The sequence below is a fragment of the Paramacrobiotus metropolitanus genome, unplaced genomic scaffold (genome assembly GCF_019649055.1).
Source record: "Paramacrobiotus metropolitanus isolate TYO unplaced genomic scaffold, Prichtersi_v1.0 Parri_scaffold0000161, whole genome shotgun sequence".
NCBI classification, from domain to species: Eukaryota; Metazoa; Tardigrada; class Eutardigrada; order Parachela; family Macrobiotidae; genus Paramacrobiotus; species Paramacrobiotus metropolitanus.
In genome coordinates this window covers 101,094-113,496 of record NW_026570381.1, presented here as the reverse complement: position 1 = coordinate 113,496, position 12,403 = coordinate 101,094, and the positions used below count along the sequence as shown (strand labels likewise).

General features: G+C 48.4%; 1 protein-coding gene across 1 annotated transcript; it reads left to right on the top strand.

Annotated features, from left to right (window-relative positions):
- Window positions 1-364: 364 nt before the first annotated feature.
- Window positions 365-12,271, top strand: LOC129600024 (uncharacterized). Its single transcript, XM_055498407.1, has 4 exons — window positions 365-5,727; window positions 5,786-6,476; window positions 6,768-8,681; window positions 12,134-12,271. Exons 1-4 carry the CDS (start codon window positions 478-480, stop codon window positions 12,142-12,144), a joined length of 7,866 nt encoding a protein of 2,621 aa, XP_055354382.1. The 5' UTR covers window positions 365-477; the 3' UTR covers window positions 12,145-12,271.
- The last annotated feature ends 132 nt before the right edge of the window (window positions 12,272-12,403 follow it).

Here is a 12,403-nt window from a genome sequence, read left to right as displayed (position 1 = left end):
TCGAAACCTTGAAACAGATAATCGGATTGTACAGTATTAAACACGACGATTGGTACATTCACACATGGTTATACATACTTGGTCCATTGCACTGGCCTGGTTCCCTCAACCGTTGTTGCGTGTGCGCTTTGTTCCCGCAGTCGGTAGTTTAATCCTTTGGATACAACGCGATAGAGGCAGAGAGTTCGAGAGTGCGCGAGAAGTTTTAGTGGATCTGTACAAACTTTATACGGTCTACTGGGTCACTCCATTAATACTGAGCTTTACAGCTTACACATACCATCGCATTTGTTCTAGATTTAACGAAAAGGATTCCGCATCGCAGCGGAAGCTGTACATCCAAGGCGTGATCGGAATAATCCTCAAAGCTCTAAGCCATCCGAAATTTGACCTGTCGGGCACTGATTCCCTGGAGACCCTTCTGATGCTCGTCAATGTTGCGGTGAACCCTGAGACTGAGCCAACCGGTACTCGGACATGACCGACAAATATCTGTGGTTTTTGGTGCCGCTGACGACCAGCTCAGTAACCGACGTTAGGATCAACTGCACGGCTGCATACTGTCTCCTCCTGGAGCAGGCGATGTCCAGCAAAAGAATGCAAAGCCTGACTGCTAGTGAACTGAACGACCTAACCCTGATGTATACCTTTGAACCGATTATTCTGAGCGGCCGCGATTTTACCACCGCCATCAATTCCTCGGTGCTAAAGGTGCTGCTTAACGCTGCCCCTGATGTCGAGTTCGGCGACACCGTACACCAACAACTGTCGACAATCCTGATGGCAGACGGATCAGCCAGTGCCAAAGCCGATCAGGAAATCGTTATGAAGATTTTGTGCACACAGGTGATGTCACAGACGATGAGGCGCGGACTGCCGGCTTACTGCTTGAACGCTGTGGAAAATGTGCTCCTAAACGGCAGTGAGAATTTCGAGCTGTGTGCCAACATCTTAACCGTGGTTTTGCAAAAGTTTCGCCAATCCGTAAATCCTGCGGTGTTGGATGCTGTGCAGCAACGCTTCGATACAGAACCACGCTTCGAACGAATATGTTTCTTGTTGACCTTTGCAGCGATCTGTATTCAAGATATTCAGCAGTACCTTTTCCAGAAGTTCGATCTGGAATTTGCGTCCGCACGGTTGTTGGCAAGTTACTATTCAACCCCGACTCTCGGTCTTGACGAACCGCTGAGTCAAAGAACAAAGAACTGTTTGTTCGAACATCTGAAACGCTGTTTCCAGCAAGGAGCAAAAATGTCCATGTTGAACAAGAAGCTGTTTGAGTCGTGCGTTAGACAGCGAATCAATGTGCAGAGTGTCCTGGAATGTTTGCTGTTGGTTTGTGAAAACGGGCAGATTCTCCCGCGTGGTATAATTGACGGTATATTTGGCAGAGATGCGGAGGAACCACAGGTGCAAGGTTCCTTGCTCCGTTTGGCTTCAGCCATCGTCCAAAATAATCAACCAGTGCCGAAAGGCTTCACCCAAGTAATTGTAGCGAACGTCTGCTCGGGAGAGTTTCCCGATTTGTTCCGAAATCCGGAGAACTGTGCGAAGCTCAGTATCGTTACGAAACTGATGCACAACAATTTCGAGGTCCCAGAAATTAGTGATGTTACTGCTAAGCTCTGTGATGGCTGGAGAAAGGAAAGCGGCGGTAATCATCGTCAGAGACTTGATATCCTTTCGGCGCTTTCGGGTCAGGTCAGCTCTGTGTCCGTCGCGAGGGACTTGGACCCGCAAAAACTGAAGACGGTCTTCGTGGATGCCATGAGCTTGGAAAACGCCCAGATGATCGAAACTGCGCTGAACGGTTTCATCGTTCTATGCCATCGAAGTGGCGCTGCGGAAGCGGCGTTGTGCGACGATAGCGATTTCAAGCTGTTAATGAAGCTGCAGCAATCTGCTGCGTCCAGCAAGACGGTAAAGGAAGCGGTTTCGGAGTTCTTAGCATCAATGCACCACGTGTTGCCGGCGCGAGTAAAGGCCAGTCTCAATCTGGCGCACCTTGAGAACAAGACCAACACGGAAGTCATCGCAGATTTGCCGATGCTTTGTAAACTGGACGACTTTGAATTTTTCGAATCGCAGCAGTGCCAAGTTCGACTGCAGAAAATCCTGGAAGGCGATAATGATCCGCAAGTTTTACTAGCAACACTCGGCATCATTGCGAGCTATCCGCGAATACATCGTTTGCCCGAGAAAACGCTGGAAGCAGTAGGATTTACCCAGCTCAGCACTACGAATGCCGAAGTTGCCGGCAGATGCCAGATGGTGATAGCGACTGGACTGGAAAAGGGAATTCAGCTAAGTGAAAAGCTGAAGGCATACATCTCATCTGACCAGCAACATTCCATTCAGAACAGCCAAAATGAAACCGGCAGCCTGGACAGAGTTCGCCAGTTATGCGAGCAGTTAACTAAGGAAAAGACCGCAGAAGCAGTGATGAATGTACAGAACCAAATTAGGCAGTTTGAGCTGGGTGAGATAGTGCTAACAAGGTTGTGGCAAAGCGATGTGACCCAGTCACCAGCTTTTCCCGAATTTCTAGCTAACAATATCCCATCGGCTGCGATACTGAAGGCTCTTGGTGCAAACCGCCAACTGCGAACGAAAACTATAGAAATTTTTTGTCACGAAATTCGCACTCGAAGAGAGACAGTCGCCGATGCATTGCTGGAGGCATTGACAACCGTACTTTCCATGCACGATGAAGCAGCAACAACCACTCCTGAAGAATTTATCGGAGTTTTCCTCAACTCTTTCGCCGATGACGCACCCTCGGTAACCAGAATAATACGCATTCTGCAGTGTCTGGTCGCGCTGATAAAATTGGCGGGCAGCAGCAAGCAGTTGTCAGTCCAGCCCAAAGTCTTGCAGTTTCTGCTTCTACTGCTGCAGCATCCATTATGTTTTGTACGAAGACAGTGTGTACTTGCGCTGAGAACGTTTGATTCAGTTATGCCGGCCGGTAACCCAGAAACCATTACTGCCATTACCGGTTTATTAGCACAGCGCAACATTCATTTTGACCCAATCGCGGCCAACGCCTTTCAGCAGATTTTTCCCGACAACGAGTCAGCTCAACAGTTAAAGCTGGACACCAAATTCAATCGCGATTTCGCTGGATTTCTGTTAGGTTTAACGGGCTGGGATTTTGATATCATCAAGCCGGTCCGATCTGATCGAGAAAAATGGCGGCAACTAATGCTCGTATCCGATTTCGTGCTAAACTTTGCGGATTCCATCAATTCGGCTGTTGAACTACATAATTACGTGAAGATTATAGCGCAGAAGTTTCGCGGTGACGAAGAACGTGAGGAATTTTTCGATTATTTGACAGTGGCATGTCTAACTTCCTCAGCGCTAAAGCTCCCGGAAACGCTTTCTGCATTAAAAACACTGGATATGTCAGAGTTAACAGACCTGCTCCGCATGAGCAGCGAGAACTTTGAGCGACAGCTAGCCGAACGGGTGATTTTGAAGCTATTGCCGGAAAAAGTGATTTTTACCAAATCTCCGCAGGTTCTCAGCTTATTGGCGCAGCAACTCATATCCACATTTGGAATTGATTTGGCCACAACGATCTGCACAGCCTGCGAACAAATTGAGCACATGCAAGAATTCACAGGGTTCATTGATTACTTTGAGGGCACCACAATCAAGGACTGGACAGGTGGAAAATATCGGTTCGGACAACAAACGTTTAAGGCAGGACGGCTGCACAAGGTCGCTGCGCAGCTGGGAACCGCCTTCGTTATGCAGGGCATTCCGGAAAAAATTCTTCATCGACAGAGAATGGAACGCGTGATTACGGAACTCTTGAAAAATGGAGTACAACTTCGCAGTCTGCTGCAGCTTGTCGCGGTGTGCACAACAGCTTCGCCCGCCCTGAAATCGTTCGAACATGCTATCGGCCAAGCGTACCAATACCGATTAACGGGCGCGTCGTTCACCGCGTTTGCCAATGCAGTTTCATTGGCCAAATCCGAATCCGAGATTGTTTCAACCGTGAATAAATTTACCCGTGAGAATGTTTTCGACGGCAAATACGGCGTGAAACAGGCAGCGCAGATCGTCAATGAATTTCGCCGCGACAACACGCGCGTGTCGTATAAATGGAGCTGTCTACGAGAGCGTTTCGTCAAAGCTGGATATGAGTGGGAGATTCTGCAGTTACAGATTTTCCGTATTTTCAACGCCGATTTTCGCAGCCGTGTTTACAAGTCAGACACACTGGTGAACACGTGGACTGATACGGACATAAGCCAATGGGCGCTGCAAGCTTTTGCCAGGAAAAATGATTACCGGCCAGCGGAGTTCGTAGCGGAGGCCTTAGCTATCGCGCGACTGGCGATGGAGAAATTTAAAAATTTCGTTCTGACAAAAGTGCAGATTCTGAGCTGTCTGGTCGCTCTGGACAAATTGAAGAAAGACACAAGCAAAGGCCAGCTGCAGCAAGTAGCCACAGGCTCCGGTAAATCCGCCATCGTGGCGGTGCTAGCGGCAGTCAAGGCTTTGGAAGGTCACACCGTGGACATTTACACCAGTAGTCCGGTGCTGGCGGAAAGAGATGCGCAAGAATGGGCACCGTTCTATCAGATGTTCGGGCTGACATGCGGCCACAACGGCGATAAAGGCGTATATGTTGCCAAGAAAAAGCCGTGCTACGATCAGCAAATCGTGTACGGAGAATGCGCACAGTTTCAGTTTGATTATCTGCGGGACAAGTACAGCGGACTGGGCACCCTGGGTGGTCGCAAAACGGACTTCGCTATCGTCGACGAAGTGGATTCCGCTCTGATTGATGACAGCGCTAAACTTGCGCGTCTGTCAACCACTCTGCCGGGCATGGACACTCTGCACGTTTTGTACTGCCTCATTTGGGATCGCTTGTCGCACATCCAGTCACACCTGTTCTCCATCCGGGAGCGACAGTTCTACCTGGAAGGCCGAATCACAGCGGACGAATCCATTGGCACGTTCGTGTACGAGTTCGCAAACCCGCAAGACGAACTGCTGACAATTCGCGACCTCATAAGATTTATTTTGGAAGCCACAAATGTCGATTTGGAAACAGCACGGATCTTTGCAGTGGACAACCTTGAGGAGTTTGTCAAGAACCACATGAAAACATACATTAATTCCGTACTGGAATCCGATAAGCTCGATCTGCAGTTCCCGGTCCACATTAAGGACTTTGCGCAGAACCAAATTCCGCTGTGGGTTGACAGTGCACTCGCCGCAGTGAAATACCAGGAGAACGTCCACTACATCGTCGATGAAGGCCAGATCAAACCGGTGGACTATCTGACCACCGGCGTAGTGCAGTCCAGCACCAACTGGAACAACGGTCTGCACCAGTTCCTTCAGCTGAAGCACTCGTTAAAGGTCAACTCGGAAACCGTGACGACCAACTTCTTATCAAACTACTCCATGTTCAATAAGTACGGCACCAACATTATCGGCTTCACGGGGACACTGGGATCCAGCTATGAACGGGAGATCATGTACAACATCTACCACGTCAAACTGCTCGTTCTACCGGAAACGTACTTCAAACGGTACATCCAGTTTCCTGATGTCTGCGTGGAAACTGAGGAACAGTGGTTGAAAGAAATTCTCATTACGGCCATGGCGGAAACGTCGAAAAAGCGAGGGGTGTTGGTGATTTGCGAAACCATCAAAACGGCTCATCTGATTGCATCCGTTTTTTCCGGTTATAAGGTGAGCACTCTATCTGGTTTAGTTCATCATGGCACTGAACTGTATTTTGCAATTGTAGGTCAAAGTTAAACTCTACACAAAAAATCAAGAAGGACAAGAAAAGCACATCGAACGGCTTCATCCTGGTGACGTGGTTGTCGCGACCAATCTGGCTGGGCGCGGTACCGATCTCAAGACGACAGAGATCGAAGAATACGGTGGACTGCACGTGTGCCTCACGTTTCTACCGTGCAGTCAGAGGACGGAAGAGCAAGCGTTCGGTCGAACATCGCGTCAAGGCAACAAAGGCACGGGACAGCTGATTATCATTGGTGACCCACGTTCCGATTATAAACACCAGCGCGACCTTGAAGAAAAACGAACGTTAGAGGATTTCCGAGACAGGGAACTGGCACATATCCAGATGAAAGGTGAACTTTTCGAGAACTTCTGTGAGTACTACAACATGGTTCGTCATGAACTGCAAATCCAGTGCATTTTCTTGAAAAACATAAGCGACCAAATTAAAGATACGGCGCAGTTGTGCTTTGGTGTCGGAAGTAGGAGCTCTCCCTCGCTGATCGAAACCGTCACGCTGTTGTCCGTAGAGGAACAGTGGGCGAAATTTCTTATGCTGGTTGACCGTGAGAAGCTCAACAGCGAACAAGCACGCGCAAAATTCCATACTTTCAAGACGACGCTGGAGAAAGTTGGGAATAACCAAGAACTGATCAAAGCCTCTCATAACGCCTTCTACTTTGTGCAGTTAGGTAAGTCAAACCTACAGTTGACGAAAAGAATACGATCACCTAGTAATCTCGTACATCTGCGAAATGAGTGGTACTTTTTTTGCTCTTTAACAATTCGTCAGGAACCTGGTACGAACTTCGCATACATCCAGTGTAACTTTCCTTCACTATAGCGCGCTTTTATATTTCTTTCAACATTCTGTGGTTACGGCTTTTATGCATCGCCGTGAAACTGCAGCCACGCTAAAAAGAGTACCGAAGAGTATCAAGCCCAAAGTTAATTCGTACAGTGACTATGCTCAACTTTTTCAGGCAATTTCCATTACCTCAATGAAAAGTACGCTGACGCTACGGAATATCATAAAATCGCAGTCCAAATGGATCCGCTATGTTCTGTCGGTGCCAAAATGGGCCTTGCCGCAGCCTCGCTGAAACAACGCAAATCATCGAATTACAAGAGCGAAGCAATTGAAGAATTTAATGGCGTCCTCAGTCTGCTGTACAAAGAAATGTCCACAATTAACATGATGCAGGCTTTGTCGCAAAGGCAGCTTCCTCCGGGATCGGACTCTGACACACCGCTTTTCCAACAGCTTATACAGAAAGCCAACCTTCTGGGCTATTTTATCAACATTATTCAAGCCAATATCGACGCAACGGAAAGGTCACTGCGAAAAGTCAACCTGGAATACGAGGCGAAGTCAAACAGATACATGATGCGTTTGTCAAACGATCTTCTTCTAAAGGAATCACAAGAACGCCATCTCGATGACAAGATAAAATCCTTCGAGAAGTTTAGTTTAACCTTCCATGACCAAACGGTTTATAGCGATTGTGGCGATAACGACCAAGCGGTACAGACGCTTCCGGGGACGGATATTTCACAACTTATGCGATCGCTGCCGGGAACGGCTTCTTCGCTGCTTAAGGGATCGCTCACAGAAACGACTGCTTCACTACTTAAGGGTTCTCTCCCGGGGACAGCTGCGTCGCAGCTAAAGCGATCGTTAAAAGTGTCCTTGCACTGCGAGTCCGCCGACATCTCAAGTCTGCTCGACGACTCCAAGCTGGATTTGTTCAAGAAAGTTCCCGAAGTTAGCGTTGGAGTTCTTAAAATGCATCGCGATTTTGAAAAAGAAGGAAAGTTACCCTTCCGGTTCAACAAGATCGAGAAGGTCTGTGTTACCAGTTTCGATATAGAATTCTCCGGTGCATCAGAAACCCTGGCAGCTGTTGCAGAAAATTTAATTACCAATTCGACAGCCTTCCAGCATGGAAATATCATTGTCGCATGGGCTGACCCTGAAAATGACCATCTGCTGATCAGCAAAATCCTTCCATCTGGAATGAGTGAACGAGACAAGCTGGACATCATCAAGCAAAGGAATGGCAACTGGGCCGTGGTTCAAGTGACAGGCTTGGCCCGGGAAGCAGAAGTGCATGGTGCCATTGAAGCACTGGGAAAGGAGTACCATCATGCTGCGGCCCAATTGAACATCGACCTGACATTACGGGGACTAAAGGAGAAAACGGACCAGCAGGAGAGCGAACCGTTCAAAGAAGTTCTTAAAGCAGCATGGAACAAGGAGATTGCCAACTACAAGACGAATCTTATACTCTCCGAAATGTCGACAGATAACGCAAAGGACGTGATAAAAGCCCTTCGAAAGCACAACATCAAATTTACGATGCGATTGTATAATCTGAACTGGGATGATGCTAACACAGTTCTGAAACGCGCCGAGATTACGCAAGAAGCAATAAGCCAGACCAAAGTGCAAGAACTGCCCGACATGTTCACGCAGACCCACGTGCCGCTGCAGGAAATACGCGAACTGAGCGCCCGCGGCATCGTCCTCCTCGTGTCGTTCAATGAGAAGCAGTTTATTCCATGGATCAGTTTATGCAGTATCTGCGCACTAGCTTCCGTGCAAGCACTGGCCGGTGGTGTCCTAATCGTAACTGGCTTTGGCGCCAGCGTAGGAATGGCGCTTGTAACAGAAGCGATGTCGGATCTTACAACAATTCACAGAATGTGCTCTAGTCGTCATTTTAGCTGGAGCGATTATGCTACGCAAAAAGCTGTAAGTTTATTGATCTCGGCAACTACATTGGGTTTGAACAGTCTGCGAAACAGCTGCAAAGGAGCAAAGTTTCTTGTCACCGGCACAGCAGCCAGCGCTCTGGAAGCAGCAGCCGCGGAAACTGCCATTATTCAAACTACCGGTAAGACCAAATAATTGAAACATGCAGATAAACCGTAATTATTCCCATTTGACTTTTGAGACGGCAAGACGTCTCGGCTGAAATGGCCGTGCGACAGACCTCTGAAATTATGTAAAGTCGTTCTGGGACTAGTAAATGCCGAGTCGGCCTACTTTACCTTTGCCGCCCCCTTGCCTTTGCCTTTTCACTTTGTCCTTTTCAAGTTCGCCTTTACCTTTGCCTTTGCCGCCGTGAATACCTTTACCGTCACAATTAACCGTTGAAAAACGCCGTTCGAAGAGCCTTTACCGTTGAATTAAAAATTAAGTACCGTCGACACTTTGCCGTTTCTAAAATTTCTTGCGTATAGATTTTGAAGTTAATTCGTGGCCATTAATAACTGTGTGCGGCTTTTGCGTGCGCCTTGCACCACCGTTTCGGTAATCTAGCCACATTTAGACCTTGCCTAAAACGAGTGGCAATAGTCAAAAAGTAGTACGAGTACATTGCTTCTGAACACCTATTTTGGTGTTCAAACACTACCTTTTGAACACCTATTTTGAACACCTATTTTGGTGTTCGAGCTTTTTATTGCGACTTCACCGGCACGCCATTGTGTGCCTGCATCGCAGACCATATGTACACTCAGGCCTCGTCCCGAATTCGAAGCGAATCTCGTTGCGATACAGCAACTCCACCTCGCGAGGTGGCTTCGCGTACCGTATCTGTAGGCGTGGCCACTGCATACAGCCACCTCGTGCGGTGGAGCAACCGTACCATAGCGAGATTCGCTTCGAATTCGGGACAAGGCCTCAGTTAAAAAATCGCACTGAATTCAGTAAAATCAAATAAAGAGTTGGAAAGGCTGGTCAATAAGGGTGGTGCAAAAATATTTTAAAATGTGGCGCGAGCCAAAGGTGGTGTCAGGGAGGGGGGGATGAGAATCGACATTTCCTTAATGACTGCAAACTTTAACGTTGCATGCCATTTTTTCCCATATTTATTTACGATATGGCACTCCGCACCACGAATTAGGGTAACCAAAATACTGCATGTATTATAGTACTGTGCAAAGTTTTGCACAAATATCGATATTGTCTGTACAGTGCATTTTTCGTATATGAGATAATTTTAAAACAAGCAAGAAATTCTAAAAACGGCAAACTGTCGACGGTAATTTGTCTTTCAACGGTTAATTAACAGAAACGGAAACTGAACGCCAACACACTGCACACTTCATTTTCCTCACATACAACACATTAAAGGCCACCGCAGCACCTTGCTGCGGGGCAAAAAGGAAAAAAGCATCCAGCTCAGATGACGAAATCTAGCAACCAAAGAATCTACCAGATTTAAGATCTGGTAGATGGAGAAAAGCAAGGCAAAAACAGCAAAACAACTTAGCAGCCGCCTGTGCGCGGGTGAACGGGGAGGCCGCTCCTCCTCACATGCCTGCGGTTGGAACCCATAAGGTCCTCCGAATGCATCGAGCGGCGTCGCGAACTCCCCTCCATGTCTTCCCGGGCGTCCTTGCTGCCCGTTGGGGCTTTGAACTTCAGCTCTCCAGCCACATAGCCGATGCGCATCCTTCACACTGCAGGGCCGTGCCTGCGGATCTGGAAAAGCTGACACATACAATGTTAGCACCTTCGCTTAAAACGCACCTTCGCGTGAAAACTGTACAGCTGATGTCACCGGTGCCTGCGGTACTGGAAAGACGTCACATACGGCTGGCTTCACGTCGGCTCGCCCCACGGTACGCTCTGGTTCGGCTTTGACTCCGGTCCACTTTTGACCTGCTTTTCCTTGCTGGGTCACTGCACTGGCTGCGACGAAAGATGGCGTCCAACGCGGAACTGGATAAATTCCATTGCTTCTGCTGTACGAAAAGGTCACATTCTGAGGAAAATTGAGCAAGGGTTCGTGGCATTGGAGCGCTGGTGACCCTGCAAACACCAAAACACGATTCTTCGGTGGGGAAATTGCACTGCATCCGTCCAGGAAAGGTCGTCATCCCAGGAAAAACGGGCAGGGGTTTGGGGTAATTTGACACTGGTGACCCTGTGGGGCAGCTCACTGGTACTTCTACGATGGCAGGGTTCACGTGGGCTTCGGTGAGTGGCAGTCCTTGAGCTGCTACGGACTGGAGTTGGCCAGACTGGAGTTCGCTGGCTGCTGCTGACATCATCCTTCACGTCCTTCTTCACCCTCTCCATCACCACGCTTCGCGATGTGGTATTCCTCCGGCCTCCGGCGGGGATCATTCCTCCCGTCCATCGTCGTATCCGGGGCTGCCGCTTCGGCAAAGTGAACTTTCACTGGGCGCGTCAGACGTCGCACTTGGGGTTCGAAAGGGTGCACATGGTTCTTCCGAGATCTGCTACCATCTAACAGGGGATGAACGGCTAGTTCACCCCTGTGCGCGAACCGAAACGGAAACTGAAGGCCAACACACTGCACACTTTATCTTCCTCACATACAACACATCAGAGGCCACCGCAGCACCTTGCTGCGGGGCACAAAGGAAAAAGCATCCAGCTCAGACGACGAAATCTGGCAACCAAAGAATCTACCAGATGGAAGATCTGGTAGATGGAGAAAAGCAAGGCAAAAACAGCAAAACAACTTAGCAGCCGCCTGTGCGCGGGTGAATGGGGAGGCCACTGCTCCTCACACTGCAGTACTGTTTAGAAGTCAGCTACTAGCAGCCGCTACTTGGCATACCCTCTACAGTCACCAAATACGGTTGCTTTTTTCTGGGAAAACTCAAAAACAAAGTACGGCTTCTTGAGACCTGTGATTAAAATAGGCGCACTTCCCGGCTAAGGTTCCCGACGGGCGTTTCCGTCGTTACGCCGAACGAAACGAAACGTCCGAGAACAACAGAAAAGTTCACCGTGAACTTCCCACCTTTTTTATTATTCTCAACAAGAAACAAGCCCTAGTAGGCCTCAGTATAATTCTTGTCATTATACATCGCCGGACACTACCATCGCAGCGAATTTTCCCAGATACTTTTGTCGAAGCTTTCGGGCCGCCACAAAATCTTACCGCCCAACTCAAAATTTAATCTTCCTGCCCGGACACTCAGTCTTCCTGCCCGGACACTTTTGTTTCGACCAAAGTGTCCGGGCAGGAATAGAATTCATCCGGACTCATAACATACTCGAACAAAAGTTTCCATGCTTACAAAATTTCGCAAACATGTTGTCCACGTTGAAAACGAAGCGAGAAATAGATAAGCAAAATTTACGGCGCACCTTTTTTGGACCCTGGCGTTTCGACCGGTTTAACAAACAAAACGTCCGCCGGTCTAAGTCGTCTGGAGGTTTTGGTCGGTTACGGACGTTTGGTTGCCTTCTGAATAATTTGCCGTTGAAGGCCAGAAGGCCAAGCTCACAGAGATCACAAATGTATATAGAGTTTTTCCTTATCGCGAACACCACATGTAACGACTTTTCTGGTGTTTTAAGCGCCAACCTGAAGATCCTGGCAGTCAAGCACATCGCTGTGCGGACTGCCGAGACCGGCGGCCGTATCGGCCTGAAGATTCTTAATGACAAACTGTCTGGATTCTGTTTCGAAAAAATTCGCGGCCCAATCGAAAAGGAAGTCGAACTGAGAATCGAAAACGGATTTGCCAATCCGGAATTCAAAGCAGTTCTGGTGAAAACGTGGGTACAACACCGAATGCTCGATGCGGACCTTCCGACATCAAAGACGACGCAGAATGTGCAGGGCAA

Bases quoted from the DNA above. Each gene is read 5' to 3' on its own strand.
- LOC129600024 (XM_055498407.1), top strand. From the start codon at position 478: ATGACCGACAAATATCTGTGGTTTTTGGTGCCGCTGACGACCAGCTCA. The intron at 5,728-5,785 runs GTGAGCACTCTA...TTGCAATTGTAG, and splicing joins CCGTTTTTTCCGGTTATAAG to GTCAAAGTTAAACTCTACAC. The intron at 6,477-6,767 runs GTAAGTCAAACC...CAACTTTTTCAG, and splicing joins CTTCTACTTTGTGCAGTTAG to GCAATTTCCATTACCTCAAT.